A 21,801-nucleotide genomic window follows, 5' to 3' on the forward strand; every position below is an offset into this window, starting at 1 on the left:
TGGTGGTAAAGGTAGAATTGAGGTATGGACAAAGAGGTGAATGATGATACTGCAAGATGGAACTAGGAAACTATAAATTAATGCAAAGCCCTACATAATGTCTCCGGGATAGTATTCCAAACAGCTACAGGATGGATGTAAGGGAAGAGGCAGGCATGTCTTTGAAGGGCTAAATTTGGCCTTAGGTATTATCTCCCAACTCTCCCAGTTTTAATTTATTGAATAATTAACAGCACTAAAATGCCATGAGACCATCAGTTTGTTCTGGGGCCAGATAAGTTAGTATTCCTGCCTCAGTGAGGAAAATAAAGACTCCATTTCTAACAGGGTCAAAAGAACAGATATGATTGACAAGCAAGGAAATACAAAAGTCTTAGAAAGGTTTGGCTATTGGTTTGACCTGTTCCAGTAAAAGCTGTATTATACCGCCTCTGCTTTCCCAGAGACATGATTACCAACTTTTGTTTGAAATTTCAGTGGAAACGAAATGATAGAACATCACCATAAAATATATATTAGTGATCGTATGCAAAACTGAAACAGAGTCTTCAAAAATCTTTATATATAGATGCTTTATTCAAAAAGAATAGAAACAAGCAGACTTGGACCCTTTTTCAAATGGTGTATTCTGAGAAAAGAAATTACAAGATGTTTCTTAATCCTGAAACAAGCACAATGGCTGTTTGTTACATTTCAAAAGCTTGTCTGCAGATAACACTTTAGTGCTTTCAAGTTTGCAAATGTTACTGAGTGCATTTGACTTACATAGATATTTGAAAGGCTTCTCATAAGATTTCCAGTAAATAATGCAGCAATCTAGTAATAAACTGACCACAGTCCTGAAACAAAGACATTGCAAATTAATTTAAGACAGAAGTCTATCTAGGTGTCACTTTTCTGCTCCAATCCATCTAACTTCCCTGCCTGTCTGCCTATCAGGTAACTTACACCTTTCAAAAGAAAGGCTCCATTCAGTGGATGAGGGGTATTTAATATTGAATAACTTTTATTACTAAATTAATTTTTCCATTATATTTTTTGGATATTTAGTTTTGTATAATGTAAGAAACCTAGGAGGTTACAGTGGACTGAAGTTTACCTAGTGTAATTTCCATTTCCAATACACTAGCCAGCCAGATGACCCTAAGACATCTTTTAAAAAATGGGCATAAAGATAGCAGCAACCTCTTTCTGCTACCAATCTGGTAGCTGGAAGTATACTTAAAATTTCCACTTAGTGTTATAGACAATTGATCAAAGTATCTTCATGATTTGTCAAACTCCAGCCTTGTTAGCAGCTTTTTAATAACTGAAGTGTGCTTAAAATTGAAAACATATTTTGTCTGTCCTATGCAGATAGATTTTTATATTTAAGTTATCTCTTCTACTTTCTACCTGGTATTGACTACGTTCACAAATATTTTCAAACGAAAGAGTTTCAAGATTATTTTCACTGTATCGTGTTGAAAAAACATCCAGTCTTAAAAAGTTTAGAAGTCTGGCTTTTAGAATAGGGGTTTTCTAAGCCATGTTTGTGGGCATGCCATCTGCATGTTCAACTTCACTCATTCAGCTAGGGTAAGTTCCTTTTCTCCTCCTCTCCTACCCCCTGGCAATTCTTTGAAGCACAAAGTAATCTTAATGCTAAAATTAATTTTAATGCTTCAGGGCACCAAAATGCTTTGGGCCAATCCTGCATTCCTGTTATCTCAATTCATGTAGATCAACTTTAGGTTGATCAGTAGGGCTGTGACTTCATTCTTACTTCCTTTAAACATCCACTCTTTTAAAACTGTATGTTTTAAAGTGCTTGAGTTCCTAGCCAGTATTCTCTTTCATTAAAAGCCACTTTGGACTTCAGAAGGGTTAAATAAGGTGAATGTTTACAGAGAGATTAGAACTGGAAGAGCAGAATGTGAAATGTCTGAATTGCCAAAAGCAAGCCAGCCAGCCAACCTGGACTGAAACTCATGTTCCAATATAAATACTGCTATTTTAAAGAAACTAGGCAAAGCAGAACAAGTTCAGAGTAAAACAGTCCCTCTAAGAAACATATTTCAGAGAAGTACCATCCTCTGAACAATATAGTTTTGTTGAGAATTTCAGTCCAAAACAGAGATGGTCTTGATTTCACCTATTGCTTTAGAGAAGCAGCATTTCTCAGCCCTAATGTTCCTTTAAATTTACAAGATGACCTTTTTACTCATATTACGTACGTATAGAGTTGGTTCCATAGAGACTATGCAAGCCTGCTATACCCCACTAAAGACAAGAACACAGATGACTTCCTGTACTGTACTGACATTTTGAAAGTGATATGGTCTACTGGTCACAAGAACTATTCTTGGAAAAATGAAATGACCATCTTAACATGGTCATGACACTTTCTTTGCAGCAACATGTATTCAAAGAAGAAAAGAAATTTAAGACACTGTTGGTTAATGTATAGGCACTTTGGAGCTATCCACTTTCACTCTAAGTTGCAGTTTCAGAGTTGAGACTTCATCGTCTCCACAAAAAGGCCTTGAAATTCAGGAAAGACTCACTTTGGTTACAGCAGTGCATATAATTCCACTCAGGCTGCTTTAAGTGGCATGATATAGTCCTCTAGAAAATGCCCTCAAATTATAAAACAGGGATGAACAATTCTGCTTAACGTTCAAGAAACTAGCAGTAAAGATCAATAAATAAAAAATCTGCACTTATGCTTGGAGAGAAGTCAGCCAGTTGACTTCAGTACAAGCTTAACTACAACAAATTGGCCTCTCCAAAACCAAGCATCCTGTATAAGCAATATGCTGGGTTTGCTTTTTTTAGAGAGCAAGGCAGTTCATAACCAAAAGGTTACTAAGAGTCTGTAAGAAAACCTGATAACAGCAGTTGTTATGCTTCAAGTAACATCAGATGCTATAATAAGACTTGCATCCTGTACATGTTGTTTAAAGTGCTCCTTAGATGTCTGGGTGGCTTTGGATTTGTATTTTCTCATCTGGACAATCTAGAAATCTGAACCCAACCCAGTTGAATAGACCATTGTAGCAGGAAGGAGGTGAGCACGAGAAAAGAGGCACTTCTCTCTGTGTCATGTCCCTCCCCCACCTTTTGCATTTTTGCATAATACAATATTCCTCCAGCTCCTTTGCATTCAGATGCTTGTTACATAGATTACTTCAGGAGGACCATTCTTCACAGGCCCAAATTCAGTTGGCACTTCTGTGTATTTTCCCTTGGAGGGATCTTCAGGCAGTAGCTTATTAATTTCTTTTGATTTGTTCTTGGCCTCCATTGTGCAGAAGCTAAAACCTATGAAGAGAGCAGCTGATACCATGAAGAAGCTGGAAGCATAGAAGACATAACTAAAGTGTCCTGTAACATCCACAAGAAGACCTGAAACAGAAAAGATAACAGATAAGAAACGCATATGCAGGCGAGGCATATATACTATTTGGGGATCAAATGTAGATTCAGGATATTTGAATACTCAGCTGCCAATGGATCAATACCTAAAATGCTCTATGAAGACTGGTCTAGAGCTAGCACAACCCATGAAGTCAGTAACTGGCTTCCTACATTTGGCAGAGGAGTATCAACAAAGATAAGAAACTCAATACTGTATAACTGTTGACCCAGAATCATTGTGATTCTAATTATCTTTGCTTTCCTCTACTTTCAAATGCTTTTTGCCACCCCTAACTCTTGTACCATATGTATTAGCTGACAGTATACAAAGCTTCTGCAACTGCCAACTAGTTTTATTCTGAGCTTATTTATTCAGTTACTATGTGTCCCGTTTAAACAAATAAGAAATTTAATCAGTGTAACGTATTAACTCTCTGTTGTAAATATAATAAAGAATAAGAAGTAAGAAGGACAATATTCAACAATCCTCTTTCCACAATCTGTTCTAAGAGAAAACCACATCTGCTTCTTACCTGAAGCAGATCTCAGATCCCTTTAGATGTTGGTTTGGTCCTTGCAGGTAATTTAATACTGTACTTGCTTTCCATCATTTCCAGTATATTTTAATAAAAGCATATCATCATTTGCTAATGATGAGTCAACTGTATTTTAAGAATGTTTTAAAAATGGTTTGCTGCATATGGATTTAAAATTCTGCTTTCCAAAAGTGTTAAGATATTGAAATTGCCCAGACATCAGAAAAAGTGTTTCTCAGCATCCACTAATGAAATATAAGAAGTATAAAAATCTATTCTAGAGAGTTTGGATAGACTCCTAATGGGCATTGGAGTTAATACAAGTAGGAAGAATTGGTGAAAATCACCTGCCTCTTCTGTTAACAGACGCTCTAAATAGATTCAAAACTCTGGATCCAACTGATTAATTATAATGGATTTATGGATCTCTACTGTTTTGCAAAATACAAACATCTTTAAATGATATAAAATATTTATTAAACATGCTTGGAAGATATTTAAACTAACTTAAACTCCCAAATGGGTTTAACAGTTAATCCATATAGGTAGAAAGGAAAAGAATGCATTTCATGTGTTGTTCTTTAATTTTTATCTCTGTCTATTTAATTAATACATACTTTTTGTCTAAGATTTGTAATATATTTGTGAGTATCAGCATACTCACTAGGGAGAAAGACTCACTGAATTCCTCAGAACTCACTTGTGAGTAAAAATGCTTAAGGTTTTGCCACTATAAATTTTCAAGAACTGATGTTATATTGTTTTTTAGAAGATTTTTTGGGTGAGCCAAAGAATACAGTTGCACCCATTTTGGGAAGGGAGGGAGCGAGGGAGACTCATTGCAATTGATATTTGGTGATTTATTCCACTGTAATCAGAATGTTTTTATTTTTGCATTCAAAATATGCTATGTCAATTTTAAAGCCATCTTTTATAACTCCTGTGCATATGATTCTCTTGTTTTTGGTTGAAACAGTGGATATATACCAGGGAGCCATGTTTAATTGAGACTCCCTGGAATATGTGATTGAGGATACTTCATCTTGTGGAAATTCACATTTTCCCTATAGCAAACACCATACAGTATATTTGCATCAAATTTTACCTGATATAAGGATATATATTAATTACTTATGCCTCAGCAAGCAACTGGGATCAGAGAAGTGGCAAGGAGGGGAGTTAACTCTTTTTCCTTCCTGTATTTCCATGCCAGTTTGAGGCTTGTTTTCCTCACATCTGTCTGCCAAACCTGGATTACTGTAGGCTTTAAATTATTTGGCAACATTTGAAAGATGGATAAGGAGATTTACTGGAGTAAAATTCAGCTCGGCAAGGATTAGGAAGAACAAGAAGATAGGTATCAGAGTTGAAAGCAAAAGAAGATAAATTAAAGGCTAGATTGTCTATCAAGGAAAGTTATTTGCAAATTGCTGGGTTGCTATGCCTACATAATCCCTTGTTTTTTATAATGACTGCCATAATCTTAAATCTCTAAAACCTTAATACTTGCCATCTTAATACTAGCCATTTTAAAGCTGTAGTAATTCTGCAGAGAATTGTACCACAAATGCTAAAAGGAGTGTGGAACCAAGAGATAAGGTTGACTCCCTTTCACTGGATGTGTTCAAGTGGAGGCTAGACAGCCATCTGATTGGGATTTGATGGCATAAATGGCCTCTTAAATGCTACAATACTATGAATTTTGATTACATGCAATATCTGTACCAACAGTACCTCTTGGCCCAATTCATGTACACCTCTTACCTGCAAGAGGGGGTCCAATAAGAATGGTGATACTTTCCAAGATGGTGAAAAGACCCAAGGCACTGGAGAACCTGTCCATTTCCACCACATCCATTAACACTTGGAAGATAAGTGCACCGATGACACTCATGGAGACACTATAGACCAAGCAGTAGAGGACAAGAATACTGTACTCAGCTGAAGCAGCACAGATGAGGTTGCTGAAGCCATTGAGCATCACAGCTAAGCTAAAGAGGTAGATCCTCCTGCCAGTGAAGACACTAAGGCCTGAGAGAAGGCCTGCCATTGGGCGCATAAATATGTTGATGAACCCGATAATGGAAATGAGGAGAGCTGCTTTCTGCTCCTCCACTCCATTCAAGATGGCATAGGGTACCAAGTAAACAAGGGGCAGCACAAAACCCATCACCATCCAGGTAACTCCAAGGGTATAGATTTGGTAGCCTTTGTTCTTGCAGAAGATATCAAAAGCTAGGTACTTCTTCAGGGTCTGGAAACACGCAGCAAATTTTGACTGACACTGTACTTTATGATGCAAAGTGTTACCATTAGGCAGGTATATTCCTTCAGTGGACTGTTCAGAAAAAGATTTCAATGAAAGGGCAGGTTGCTTGACCGGGACTGGCCTCATCACAGCCCCACATACGCAGCAGTTCAACAGCACTCCCCCAAAGATTAGAAATGTGTTTCTCCAGCCCATCTCATCAAGCAGATATTGGGAAATCAATGGCCACAGTGTGAGGCCAATGGAGACACCCGTGGAGGCCAGGGCATTGGCTAGTGCTCGCCGTTGTATAAAATAGTAACCAAGTACTGTGACTCCTGCTTGGAAGCTAAAAGATGATCCCAGGCCTTTAAATAAAGAAAAATGAAAGAATATGAATCTGCAGTGATGACATTTGTTTTATTCATGTCCATGTGTGCATGTTTATATTATCAGAATTCATCTAGCACATGTGCTGAAAGTATATTAAATGAATTATCTCAGGGCACCACTTAGAACAAAGGTAGGATATCAACAAGTATTCTTAATCCACATTAGTTAATATTAATTCCAGTAAGAACATGTCTAACAATTAGAATTTACTGAATCTTACCCCACATCCTATTAAAAACTCTATTCCCCTGATGAAATTTGAAGTAGCAACCATGAATAATGCAAGCCAGCATTAGTATCACCACATTGTAGATAACTGAGATGAACTTTTTTAATGTTACTGATGTTGGGAAAATCAGGTTTCAGCTATGCATCGTCTCATAAACATAAAGGGGAGGGACTCTTCTGTTGAAATGTGACTTTTATTATGAAGTGTGTCTCTGCTGTGTTCATGGGGAGTGCTGGTCACCTGACTTCCTGTTTCCTCCTCCTCTTGGGCCCCTGGTGGCCAGTTCTCCATTTTGTTTCCTCCTGAGCAGATGTGCATGCAGCAGAGCCACATGGCGATGTGGCTCTGATCCAAAAGTACCTCGCATGCATGCACTGGAGCTCTTTTCTCTCTTCAGTGTTAATCTATCTCTACTTGTAACCAAGATTTACAAAATAAAATGTAGGCAACCTTTACTTTGTTTTTACACTAACCAATGTGTGAAGACTTTTATTTTTCTGAATGCTAATCAAGCCTTTTCTGTGCAAGTCCTTTTTTTTTTTTCTGAGATGATTCTACTCTGCTACAATTGCTAAAAACGCGACCTGGAGTTCTGTTACTCACATTCCAGACTCCAACAACTGAGGCTCCTGAGAAAGAATGTGAATCAGCATCACAATCTGTACGTATGGGATCTATCACCATTTGCAACTTGGATTCCTGTTATGTAGGAGTGTAAACACTGAGAAGGAACCAAGCAGGAAATCATACAAACCATCCCACTGTACTTCTACTATACTCACCAGTGATGAATCCAGCTGTTACGTAGAGCTCACTAAGAGACTTGGAGAAAGCACTGGCAACCATGCCCACCCCACTGAGAAGGCCTCCGAGCATGACAGTTATCCTGCAGCCAAATCGCTCCACCAAAATGCTACAAAGAGGACCTGAAAAGTGAACATCAGAGTACAAATTTCAGATTCAGAAGTACTGTGACCAGCATAGTCAAATAACGTTATTTGTTAGATATATACCCTATTTCTATGGGAATCTCCCTTCATTTTACCTCTACAGCAACAACCACCTGGAAGGTAGGTTGGGCTGAGAAAGTATGACTAGTCTAGTTACCCAGTGAGTTTCCATAGTGAAGAGCAAGCTCAAACCAGGGTCTTCCCAATCCTTGCCCAACACTTCCACATTTTGCGCCATGCTCCTCCTTGTACAATTGCTGCCGCTGCTGCCGCCATGGTCAAGACTATGTTACATAAACATGGAATTTTGAAGGAAGACAAAATAATCCTGCATTTGAAAAAACGAAAGTATTTTGTATTTTACAGAGTATTGGCATGACTATTCTCAATCCATGTATGGCCTACCTGAATGTTAAGGCATTTGGGAATATGAACTTTTACTGTTTTATTGTAAGCCACCCAGAGTCCCCCCGTAGGGGGCAGATGGGCGGTGAATAAATTTATAAACTAAATAAATAAACTTGAAAAAGTGGCCATATGTGGAGAAGAAAGAAGAACGGTGTGGACACCAGTTTCAGAAGCTGTTCAGAAGACAAATGACTCCCGTGTAAAAAAAAAAAGCATGGTTTTCTCTGAGGGCAGGGAAGGGGATGTGAACATAATCTCAATCTGAGTATCTTGCGGCAAACAAGGAACGAGGTCAGTATAACTGACATAAGGAGTGTTCAAGTCTGTAAACACTTGAGATGAAGCAGGAAAATAATATGAATAAAGACACTTTGTGTAACAAGAATGTAAAACTAAGAGAAGTGTGCTCCTGAGATGGAGGAGAAGAAACCGTAAACAGTGGGTTGCTGTGGAGAAATTCTCACTACTAATATTTGCTACTGGGTAATTTATTACAAATGTAATCTAGCTGTGAACTACCTAGGCACATGTTTACAGCAGTGTACAAAGATATCATAGTTTATTTTCTTTACAAGTACCCCAAGGATAATTTTTTTTTCATAGAGAGGTAGTTTAACAACATTCAGTTTTCCTTCTGTGTATGATTGTCTTAGGAAGTTACCCCCAGCAAGAGGAGGAGTGAATAGGAAGCGAAGTGTAATAATAATTTGTAATAAGCCAAAGTGGCTGCTTTTTGTACCCTTGTCCTTTTTGGGTGAACGAGGTATCTTTCTCTGAGAAAAGAGATGTCCTTCCAGCTGGAGATCATAAGGGCACACCAGCTAATGCCACCTGCCACCTCGTCTGCCACTAGTGTGAGGTGGAGCCCCTGCTCAGAAGCGTATGATAGTAGAGCCCGGTCCTCTTTGCCTACACAGCCTTCTTGGATGCCATTTCATGAGACAAGGCTGTGCTCGAGTTACTGCTTTATGGAAATAAAGGTAGAATTTTACGTGTTGTCTGAGGCTGCAGACCTGCTCTCTGTTTTAAACCTGCATTTTCTCAGGCACATTCTAAGGGCAGCCAATTTTTACTTCATAAAATTGGGGGGGGGGCATAGTTGCCTATGGGGGTGTAGGGTCAAGATGGCAACCAGAACCATGCGAGACACCCTGGTAGCCAGTGCTGTTCTGAGCTCTGAAATTCAGACGAGAGGCCCAAGACCTCAGAAGTTCAGATCCTTTTGTCTTCCTGTTGCATCAGATTGGAGAGAGCAGGGAATGCCCTGTACCTGGAAAGTTCTTGGAATGGACAAGAATTGTTTCCCTCCATGAACGTGTGCTTCTTAAAGATGCATGAGCTCTCCCAAACAAGTGCTGGCAACATTTAATATACGCAGATGAAATCTGAAATGTCCTCCTTGTTTATAGTGCTACAGGTAGACTTGCCTTGAAAAGAGCTGGGCCAGATTATATTTTTCATGAGGTGGAGCTAGATATAGTCATACAGTATAGAGCAGTGTTTCTCATCTTTGGCAGCTTGAAGATGTGTGGCCTTCAACTCCCAGAATTCCCCAGCCAGCTTGTGGGCTGGGGAATTCTGGGAGTTGAAGTCCACACATCTTCAGGTTGCCAAGGTTGAGAAACATTGGTGTAGAGGATTCTCCTGTAACCCCTTGTCCTTTCTATCTTGACAACCTCATAAATTTGTCAGCTGTAGGCCTTACTTGGGGCAAATCAAAGTCAGCCTGTTTTTTCTCTCTGTCCTTGAGAACAACACGATAGTGAATTTCTTAACTGCTTATGTTTCCCCATCTGTGGTGTGGTTGGTCAGTTCAGCCCATGGTGACACCCTGCTCCTTTCCCCTACTTTCATGTTGTTTATAGAGTGAGCACAAGAGACAGAAGCAGCCAGGCATATACTGTAATTAACAAAAATTCATCAGAACAAAGAAGGGTGAATGTTCCAGGGCAGGGTTGGGTTTTTTTGCCCTTGATCACAAGAAGCTTGATCCTGAACTTTGAAAGTGCTAGGACAGATTATACATTCATAAAATGTATAATGCCCAGATCTGAATCCAGAATAAAAGTGGTTCAAATAATCAATTTCCTCTAGGGTTTTCTGTAGCTGGAATCCCATCACCTTTTCCAAAACCTTCCCAAAAACAAACACTGAAGATCGGATGTTGTCCAAAACTGAGATATGATACTTTCAGAAAGAGTCCTTTTTGGCTCATTTGTGGCAGGCAGTATTTCTTCCACTCTCAAAGAGGCAATGATCCAAATTACTTTTTCCCAATTAGAGACATTTAAAATGTAGAAATGTTAAATGTTTCTCTAATATGATTATGGCATGAGAATAACAGTGAAGTACTCCTCTCCTAATGCAGATAATGACAAAATTAATATAAGTTGTTCAGCATTTGTTATAGATACGCTTGCTGTTTAACCTAGGGTTGTCATGGTGCAAGAACTAACCAATGCTTTGTTCTGGCTAGCTGGCAATCCTAGATTAATATAGTCAATATATACTTATCTTAAACAGTGTTACATTTTAGTCAACCGTTCAGGTCAATAACTGTGTTGCACTCTGAATGCCCAGGATTTTTTCTGATACACCTCTCTACTTTTTTACTATTAAACGTTAAAGGGTCATGAGACTGTCTGTTTAGATTATTGTTCAGAGAAATCTAAGAATCTCGTTTTCCCCTGCACAACTTAGCATTATCCAGTTGCATGATTAATCAGTGTGGAGCTTAAATAGCTCTTCCTCCTTCTCAATAGTTTATATAATCAAGTCAGTCATGTGAGTTCTGGAGGCACATGTACAAGACAAGATGTATTGACTGTGAGTTAGGGGTCAACCAAAGGCAAGGCTGATCCACTATAATTCAAACACTTAGAAAGACTGGATCTTTAAGGTTGGTGATTGATATTCAGATCCTATTTCTCCATTATATTGCTGCTTGTTTAAATATTATTATTTAAATGTATTTGCCACCTGACTCTCAGTGATTCTGGGCAGTTTCTACTCAGAAAACTTCCTTTCTCTTCTTTATCTATCTGTCCATCTTACTAACTGCAAAAGAGAGTCTGAACAGCTGTAGAGCTTCCAGAAGTTCATGATAAAAGGAGGGTGACATTTGGGATATCGGTGGACTTCAAGATAAGCCATCAAATTTTAGTTTTGGCATGACAGGCATAAGCCTACTCCCCAGAAACTTATAACCTGTCAAAATAAACAGAGAAAACATGAAAGCCAGAAAAGAGAGAGAGAGAAGGAGGAGTCTAAGATGGAAAATCTGGGGGCTGCTGCCACACCTGTACCTGTAAAAATGCATAGGATGGGGTTGGAGGAGGGTCCACAGGTTTGCCTAGCTCTGTCTGAGCAGGTGGCTAGGCCACAGGGTTGGCCAAAAAGTTTTGTGTGGTGGAAATTTCATACAGGTTTTACCACCTGTATCCCATTCAGTAAGCAAAGTTGCCATAAATATTAATGTTTGATATCTGAATATTGTTTACAGATCAAGAGTATACAAATTAAAGTAAGGTGCAGATTCATCAAGAACATTGCATGGTACTTTGTGGCAGTGGGCAATGAAGTATACCTGTCAATAGAAACAGCTCACATTGTACTATTAGAATTCCTGACAATTGTTTACTAATGATATAATACATGCATTATATAAGACCAAGCAAAGCCTATTATTGGCAAAAGAAATCATGACCAAATGAAGTGTCTGACTAAATTTCCCAACTCAGTAGAGAACATAATCCTTTCCTTGCTGGTACAACACCAGAGATTAAAAATCTGATGCAATATTATCACAGGCCCACTTACAAAAGAGATAATACCCAGGTGTACCTGGTACCTGAGGGAATACTAAGCTAATGAAATCTTGCAGGTGTGCAAAATACACTGTTGAAATATTCAGGACCCAACCAACCTTTAAGACAATTATAGGCGTAGGAATAAAGCCATATAGGCATGCTTCCAGATGGAAAGATCTTAAGTGCTGCAAACTTTATTTTGTACGGTTTTTAAATTTTATTGCAGTTTCTTTCTTTGATTGTTGTGAGCTGCTCAGAGTCGTTGAGAGTTGGGCAGCATACAAGTAACAACAATAATAATGATAATAATAATAAGCTACAAACAAGAACTGCAATTGACCATCTACATTCTAGCAAGTCTACTGCTTTTCAATGTGCGCAAATACGCATCTTGTTGTATGTGCTCTGGGTTCCATCCCAGTAGTGGGCAGGGAATCCATTTTGATGCAGCTGAAGTTCCATTCTTGCCTTTCTCCATCCTGTCTTCCTAGTTTTGATGCTGCTAACACTGCTTTCCTGAGACAATGTTCATTTTTTCCAACTCTACACTCTCAATAAAAATGCAAAAAAAATCATTTAAAAGTTAACTTATGCTTATCCACATTTTCTCTTTTCGTTTTGAAGTTATTTTAAATAATTTTTAACTGCTTGTACCATAAAGCTAGAACTGTGGAGCAATTGTGTCTATGGACCACTAGTAGTCTATCCAGTGGTCCTGTGGGGAGGGAGATCTATTAACTATGTTAAAAATGGCTTTCCTACATGGTGCTTTGCAAAAGCTTTTGATGACAGTGTTGTGGTCTATGTAAAGGAAAAGGCTGGAAGCTGCTGGACTACAACTGAAGTTATTTTGTATAAACCTGGATATCAACTGTACTTTAAATACACTTAATTTCTACAAAGAATAATGAGTCTTTAGTCTCTTAGTAGAGAACCCCATCTAGTTAAGTTCATGAATTCCTTCCCCCACCCCCAGCAAATAAAAATACAAAAGAATATTTTCCAACCTATGAGTTAAGTTTTATATCTAACCACTTTGAGGTAGTGTAGGGCCTTAATATTTTCTCCTCAGCAGTCTTGGAGAATAATTTTCACAATTAAGAAGACTGGATCTGCCCTTGTGGCTCAGGGGATATTCTACAGTATCATCTTTTGCTATACTGCTCATTCTATTCAGGTATTTGTATCAATCATATCACTCTGGTTTTGACTGACAAACCAGATGTATCTTATTGTCAGATAAATGTTATTCTTAGGGCTCATCCACATGTCCTGCTTGCCACAGCACAAGGATACCACACTAACTGTTCACAGAGGACATTCCTTCTAATGTTGCCTCCATCTCATTGCTAGCCAACTGCTAAGGCAGTCTGGACTCATTTTAGGTATTCTGAAATGCAAGTAGTGTTTTCCCTCTTATGCTGACACAAAAGTCCTCAAGTGGACAATCTAGGATGCGTAGAAGGAGAGCCTTGGGATAATGTAGTCAAGCTTGGTTCTGTTCAACTAGCCTAGTAGGTCTGCTGTGGCACAACAGCACAGCACAGCACTGTTCTGGGTGTACATTAAGGGCAGGCTGTGGGAACCACACAATTTAAGTTGATACGATTTTCTTCCACCTCTAATACGGGAGAAAAGCTCAGCAAAATGGTTGTGTGGATATGCCCTTAATGTGGCCCAATTTGGTGCTGCAGATGGTTGAGTGCATCAAATGATTATTAAAGCATTGGGTTGGTGATTCAGGCTCTGAGGTTTATCTGGATCTAGCCAATGGGTTTTTATGCCTATGTTTTTTTTTCTTGCTTTGTTTCTTATTTTGGATTGGTCAATGACTGTAATAAAGATTTGACTGATACAAAAAAAATGCTCAGATGATTTTAGTTGGCTTAATACTCTCCCTTTTAACTCAAGGGCATGTGAGGGGTGGTGTCTTTTGGCTGAAACTCTCAGTACTCCCAAGCTCAGAGCACAGAGTGGCCTTGAAAAGAAAGCCAATAGATTTATTTTCTTTGAAACAACTTTGAAATAGAGAGAGAGGGAGAGAGAAAGAGTTGACTCTCTGTGTGTGTGTGTGTGTGTGTGTGTGTGTATTTGCCACTGCCTCCTTCTTAGGACTGAGAGACAGTGACTGGCCCAAGGTCACCCAGCTGGCTTTGTGCCTAAGGTGAGACTAGAACTCACAATCTAGTTTTTGGTGCTTTAATCTCTACACCAAACTGGCTCTCAAATATATGATAAAATATGCATATATCAACCCAGTTAGTATGGACTCAACATTCTCAGCTTTCTGGTCTAACCCTACTTGAAAAAGCAGCAATTACCATATAGAACTCAGTCAGAACCCAGTAATGTATCTAGGAAACCCTTTTGATTGTTCATGAGATTGTAGATGTCAGATAGAAACAAAGTGGTTTTGGGGGGAAGAGGAAGATACTATTGGAGATTAGGGAGGAAGATCCATTTCTCTGTCCAGAAGTAGAATCATATGGCAAGGCTTGAACAGAAAAACATTCCACTAGTAGATCTTTTTAGTAGAACATTATTTTCTAGTTAGCAATTCATCTTCTTGAGCTCTTTTCTGATATTTTCTATGGACCATAAATCACCTTAGATAACTTTTAAGAAGAAAGCATATGAATAAAAAAAAAATACTCACCACCTGCATGGAGGACAGCTGTCATGATGGAAGGGAACCATGATGTCTCACTATTGGTAGCCTGGAAATCATGCTGCAGATCCTTGAAGAAGACTCCAACGCAGGAAGGAAAACCCAGTGTTAGAGCCTGAACAAGCACGGTGGCTACTAAGACCATCCAAGCCCATCCTCGATCCTGGTCTTTGGAGACCTTTGGGGCTGCTTCACCTTCTTGGGGCATCTTTTCAAGGTGCTTTTTCATACGATACCTAACTGGGAGACAGCAAGCAAATGAGGAGAGGAACCACAGCTGGATCAGTGCAAAGATGATTGACCTACAGTTCATGCAGAATGTTCAGTTTCTCTAGAAAGCTTCCCAGCCTTTGTCACAATCTCTTGGAACTACAACCAGCCTATTTGGCAGGCTTTTGTTTTTTTATCACAAGATTGTAAATGCCATTAGGTATTGGGTTAGGCACACCTCCAGTGGCTAAAAAGCATCATTTGGCATTCTGTCCTCACTACCTTTTCCCTTTCACCTGCTTTTGGCCCATGGAGTCTCCTCACCATCTCAACTGAATATCATAAATGTTTTGTGTCAGGAAAAGGCAAAGCTTGTAAATCTCAATTATTTGTTTTTCACAACCAGACTTGTAATGAATGCTCTTGCACAAGTTCTGCTGTTTTTGTGTGTAATTTCAGGTGTTTGGATAGCAGGTTTTAAATTTTGAATCCCTTCTACTATGCCATTATGCATTTTGACATATTCAAACATGCATCCATTAACTCCCCCCCACCCCCAATCCATATAATATCTGTAGGGGTTGGAAAGTTTTATTGATACCTTCTATTACCTATCTATTGAAAAAACTATAAGAAAACCCCCCTTCCCAATGTTTTTTGATGTTACTTGTGAAGATAAGAAAGACTTGTGGTTTCATGAAGGCCGCGCATAATTTGACAGGTACAGGAGTTCATAAGTGCAAAGCACCATGAGTTTTTCTAGAAATGTCACACACTTTACGTGCAATGGAGACAAAGAAATAATAAGATTCTTCTGCAGGGAGAAATGCATAGGGCTATCATTTTACCCGGCCACAAATGGCCAAGAAAAGCAAGCACACACATATTTTGGTATTCTTCAGGAACAGGATTGCACTTTAATATTCTTTCTAAGAATTAAAGAATAATTATTGCATAATTAAGCTGGATACAGGGAATGGAAAAGCCTGATGGAGGCTGGCATGTTGATGATGGACCCTTCTCCCATCTCAGGTCCTTTTGCTGCAGCCTGCTGCAAATACCATTGCCACCACGCCAGATAGGGTGGGAATCCACAATCTCAGCCCAGTGCCCTTTCTATTAGGCAACTAGGGCTAATGGGGGGAAATGCTGGCAGCAGCAGTCTGTTTTCGAACCCCCAAATCCCACCGAAAGCAGCAGTAGTGCTTGTGTGTCTTTTAACTGACCTTCTGGATCTGGAAGAGAATTCCATTAGTAAAGACTGTGCTGATCTTAGGGCATTTTCAGATACTGCATATAAGAAACGACCCAGCCACACCCTAGTCCAGCTTGGAAGTAAAATTAAGATCACAATAAACTGAAGATAGGAACAGCCCTATACCAAATTTGCTACTTGAAGTATGTGTTCCTTATTGCTTCATAGTAAGTTTAATGCTGAACAAAGAATGTGGAACTGCAGAATCCAACCAGTTCCAATGTGAGGGCCAAAAGCAACTCCTTTGAATCTGTGCATTTTTCAGAAAATCACTTTCCACTCCAGATTCACTGAGTAAACTGATTGGAGAACGTGTGCTCTGGGCTCTGTCATGAAAGGTATTTGTGCAACTGGTTTCTTAGGTGCCCTTTGCAGTCACAACCTAGAATTCTAGACGGAGTGGAGGAATCATAATAGACACAGGACAACTTCTTTCTTTATTACAGGAATGGATCATAATGGCAATAGGGCAGTCCATTTCAGTAGTATAGTCATACTTAGCAGGTTGATCCTAAATCATTCTGGTTATTTTATAAACATCCTAGATGCATGCAAGAACACTGTAAGGAATGCCTAAGACTAAATAAAAGACTCAGACTCTAAATCAAGTTTAAGCTCTGGCTTTTATTTAGAATAGAACGCACACCAGTAAAAAGCTGAGAGTGAGGGAAGCGCGCCAAAAGTTGAATTAAATAGTCTCGCACCAAACAGCGCTCCACCCCCACACTCCCCGGGTGTGCCCCACGAGTTCCACGGAGTGACAGGTCATCAATACTTGATAGGTGAGAGGTCGTCCAGCCCCATTCGCCCTGGGCGTCACCCTGTTTATCTTCCTGTGAGGTAATGGTCCATTACCGGGCGATTAGACTTCGATATTCCTCGAAAGCCCGGACGCGCCCTTCCGAACCTCGCCCTGATCATTTCTTTGACAATGATGTCAATGGTCGATTACCGGGCGATGAGACCTTGTAGATCTCCCAAACCCATTACCTTCTTTGTCCGGTTTATCGCCCACACCTCTCCAGTCATTGACACGCCTCCGCGCTTTGTCATGCGAGCCGTTACGATGTCGCAAACATCGCAACGGCGATCATGACAAACACACATGCATAAGCACTGACCTATGAACTTTACAATAATATTAGCAGGAAGATTAATATATGAGGTTTTTGATTTAGGTAGTTTATTTGGGAAATATTCAGATGTTCTTTTAATGAGGAATAAAGACTATTCCCTTTCACTGGAGTTGGATTATAGTCTGGTGCTTGCTTATAGACAACCTTCAACACTAGCAATAGCAGAGAGTAACTGGCACAAGCACTGGATCCAGACTCTGTAACCAAGCTCAAGATACTGCCCCTCTCTACTCTCGCAATTCTACTATGAACTTTATAATGTCACTCACAAGATCAGGAGTTTAGACATCTGTTCATCTTCCATATGATATATGCCAACAAGGCTGTTCAGTATTCTACATGAGACAAAGGAGACCATCTCTAGACAATGGTTGAAATCCTCAGTCGGTAAATGCATGTGGTACCCAAAACTGCTTTTTGTGGACCCCAGAGCCTATCTACTCACAGATTGGATTGGACCAAAAAACAAAACAGAACACAAAGTGTACTTTGCCCAGATTTATTTTAGAAGCGAAGTAGTGTTGGTCTTGATTAGAATTTCTAAGACTGTTTTCTAGTCTAGGAAGTAAAAAAAAATACCCCAGAAGAAAGTACAAAAGGCAAACTACATCCATTATAGAAAACTGCATGGATGCAATCACCAGGAACGGAGTTCATCTCCCCCACCACTCCAAAATCATTCTTATAAATAGGTGTGAGATAACTATCACATCGCCAAGCCATCTGTGGCTACTTGATATGTATGAAATGTGGCACCGGGCCATAAAAAAAATTGCCTGTTCTGCTCAGTCCCACAAGATAAGCAGCCATAAATCTGACATCAGAAAGTGCAACATTAAGAAATCAGTTGGGGAACATTTCTTTCTCCATGCCAGGACATACTGTGACCGACCTTAAAGAGTCCATTCTTGACCAAACTTCAAAGGGAGATTTGAGCAAGAAGCCACCAAATTAACCTGGAAAACTCTAGTTGTGACTCAGGCATCTTGAAATGGGATAAAGGTTTTCATCACCATTACATGTATTCATTAGCTCACCCACTGTGGGCAAATTTTTACTATCAGCAGCAAGTGTTTTATGAACGTCCATGTAAATACACTTCCTGCATTATATCACTTCTGACTCACCCTACCTGCAACCACGTGCCCACATATTTAATGCTCAGGCTAGCATTTCAGGCAATTGATACAGGGTAATGAACCGTGATCTGCAAAAAATGTGGCCTCAGAAAGCACTTGTTAAGACTAAAGCACTGCAAGAGCCAGGGGTGGAAAGGTGAAAGGTCCCCTCTGCAAGCACCGAGTCATGTCTGACCCTTTGGGGGGACGCTGCTTTTGCGACATTTTCTTGGCTGACTATAGCGGGGTGGTTTGCCATTGCCTTCCCCAGTCGTCACCTTCCCCAGCAAGCTGGGTGCTCATTTTACTGACCTCGGAAGGATGGAAGGCTGAGTCGGCCTGAGCCGGCTACCCGAGAATCCAGCTTCCACTGGGATTGAACCTGGGTCATGGGGAGAGTTTTGGTTGCAATACTGCCGCCTACCATTAGGCCCAGTGAAACAGCTGCTCCAGCCAGTAGTCCACACAGATAGACCTGGGGCCCCTCCACTCCCACCTGCAGCTGATTCATTGAGCCCAGAGGGGCTGTCCCGCTAAAGACACCTCACAGGTGTCTGTGGCATTTGCCTGCACAGGCAGCTGCTATGGCCACTATACCATAATTAGTGCTCTGAGGCCCCCCCTCAGAATGTTTCTTACAGGCTGGCCGGCAGGCAAGCATTGGCTCTACTGCTGCTGGCAGCACAGGTGCTGGGCCTCTTGGTTCATCCTAGCAAGCCGCCTTACTTTCTTCTGCCGCAACTCTTTAAATGGGTTACTACCCTGTGCACTCTTCTTCCTTACTTTACAGCTGGATTTTTCTTACCCTTGCTATCTTTATATAACTCACATGAAGTTTTCAAAATACTAGGTAGAAAAAACCTCCAGGCGCTTCCAAAGAATTCCTATGGCTAATGCAAAGAATTGCCCTTGCATAGCAATGGGTAGAATTGTAACTGACTTTCCATACTATCTAGAAATATTGTGCATTTTCTGGATATACATTCCACCTATCCATGTTCCAGCCCTTATCCAACTTTTTAAAGGAGTATCATTTTGACATACTTTAGGCACTGATTTATTGGGCAGCCATTTCTATCCTATCACAGCCTATGCCCTTTGCAGTAGGAGCGAATTTTATCACCTTATTTGAACAACTGAAACCCATTTTTTAATATAGTGCTAGCACACTGTCTGGCTTCTTTTATTATATTGTCATTAGTACAGTATATACAACACCACTTAATTTTTTTTACAAGCACTCACCCTTACAATGATAACAATAAGTATCATTTAAATAACATTTAAACAAATACCTACTTGGTCATGTTCATTAGCTATCTTATTACAGTGAAACAATATGAGAATTTTTTTTCACCTTTGTAAAATTTGTGTGTTATATTATAGATGTATACAAATATAATGGTATAACACACTCATTTAACTGGTGTTTAATTGTTCCTTTAATATTTTAAGAAAGCACACACTGTTTTAATACCACAAAAAGTGCTGAAAAGAGAAAAGTGATGGTACCTACAAAGGGAAATATTGAATATGCACAGAACAATGACAAGTTCCTCTGTCTGACATAAAAAAGCTTCTTTTAAAAAGTCAGGATAATAGCACAAAGGGGCTATATTACTCCCCCATCCTTAAAAAAAACAACTAGAACTTCCCACAGTAAAAAAAGAAAAACATGGGCAAAAATGTGCTGGAAAAACAAATGACGACTTTCAATGGATTTCTTGAGTGCATAAAATTGTGCAATAATTCCTTAGTGATCTGACAAGTCTTCATTTGGAAGCACTTAGTATTCCAGATCTCTGCCCTGTGAAAGCTTACATCATGATCCTGTAAAGCAGGGGTTTTCAAACTTTTTCAGGTTGTGGAAATGGTTAAGGAAAAAAAAATCCTGGAACCCCTGATCCAGAGGCAAAATTCTAGCCAGAAAATACTGACATCATTAAAGTGAATGTTATTTTTTTCCCTTAAATCTTTCATGGAACACCATCAAGTTCTCCTGAGACTCTAGGATTCCAGGAAGGCAGTTGGACAAACTCTGCTATAAGGTGTATTTCCCCAGTTAGTTCATATCTGAAGGGAGAATCAGGTGCACAGATCTCTCAGCTACTCTCAGCACGACAGCATTTCACAAGTCAACTGCCTCTCCAAGAAGCAAAAACAGTGCTAACTTCCTGCTGGAACAGAGACCTGTGCCGTCTTCGGCTTTCTTTGGATAAAATGGTAATCACGACTCCTGTTTAGTCTGGATCTTTGCACGTGGTTTTCGGAGCCCACCATGGGACCATAATGGAAAGAGGCCTCTGTTTTAGCGCGGGGGTGGGAGCCCTTCCTCCAGACAACGCGGCCAGGGGCTAAGGCTGGTCCAGTCACAGTCCAGCTACATCTAGGGAATTCCCGTCTCCGTCCTAAGCGACGGCCTTAGAGAATCGGCCAAACTGCCTCCGAGGAGGGGCTGATTTAAGTTTCAGGCCGGGCCCCAGGCAGTATTGCAGAAGATAGCTCCTTTCTGGTGTAAACCGGGAAGCTCAAGCCCCGCCGCCTGCCCTTTGAGAAGAAAGGGAAGTCTGCTGTCCCAGACGCGTGTTGGTGGACCCCCGCCCCCTTCTCCGCTGACTACGCGCCTCCGGCTCCATTGCCGGGGAAGCGAAAAGGAAGGGAAAGGCAGGGCGTGGGGATGGGTCTTAGCTTCAAGATTCCGCGGCCCCCCTCAAAAAATGTCGCCGAAGCGACTCCGGCTCAGGGTCCCAGCCGCTCGGCTGCCTCTTACCTGCTCAGCCAGGCCAGGGGGAGGGGCGCGGGGCTGAGGGTTCCCTCCCTGGCAGGGAGTCCCCGGGGCGCCTTCCTTTCCCTTCTCCCGCTCCTCTTCCCAGCGGGGCCGCCGGGCGACGAAGCTTTTTACTTTGGCTGCCCTGACTGCCGGCGGCGGCGGCGGCGGCAGAGGAGGCGGAGACTCGGGCTCAGAGAGCACAGATTATCTCTAGTTGCTGGATCAGCCTGGGATGACATAGGTCAAACGAGGAGCACTGTGGGGCTCCCAGGTGTCTTGTTTGTCGAAGAAGAGGAAACGGTCGATACCGTTTCCCGGAGATCGCGCGATCAAGGAGTAAAGATGAGCTTGGGCACCTTGACTTGGTTCGTTTTTGGTCATGATAAGTCAGTGGTCTGTTTTATTATTTTCAAGGTCTTGGTTCTCGCTGAGGTGATAAATGTGTCCGTGCTACGCGTTGTTTTTCAGGCTCCAGGTGGGTCTCAGGTGGATATGTTGGTTGTATTTTTCTTCTGAGCCACCTGTCACTGAGTTTAGGATGACGTGATGCACTGTTAACACCCTCTAGTTTCTTCGCCAGTAAAGTTAGGTAGCCTGAGAGAGAATTACTGGTCCAAAGTCATTTAATGAACCAAGTGGCTGATGAGACTTTTGAACCCATGTCTTCCTAGA

General features: G+C 40.6%; 1 protein-coding gene across 2 annotated transcripts; it reads right to left on the reverse strand.

Annotated features, from left to right (window-relative positions):
• Positions 1-555: 555 nt before the first annotated feature.
• SLC16A5 (solute carrier family 16 member 5) lies at positions 556-21,253 on the reverse strand. Of its 2 annotated transcripts, XM_063293151.1 has the most exons (5): positions 21,130-21,253; positions 14,629-14,876; positions 7,588-7,731; positions 5,700-6,551; positions 556-3,387 (listed from the first exon to the last, which is right to left on the reverse strand). In XM_063293151.1, exons 2-5 carry the CDS (start codon positions 14,867-14,869, stop codon positions 3,146-3,148), a joined length of 1,479 nt encoding a protein of 492 aa, XP_063149221.1. In that variant the 5' UTR covers positions 14,870-14,876; positions 21,130-21,253; the 3' UTR covers positions 556-3,145. The 2 variants fall into 2 exon arrangements, with proteins under 2 accessions (XP_063149221.1, XP_063149220.1); XM_063293150.1 differs by lacking the exon at positions 21,130-21,253 and having other exon boundaries at positions 14,629-15,178.
• Positions 21,254-21,801: the final 548 nt, after the last annotated feature.

Source organism: Candoia aspera, chromosome 2, assembly GCF_035149785.1.
Source record: "Candoia aspera isolate rCanAsp1 chromosome 2, rCanAsp1.hap2, whole genome shotgun sequence".
Taxonomy (NCBI): Eukaryota; Metazoa; Chordata; class Lepidosauria; order Squamata; family Boidae; genus Candoia; species Candoia aspera.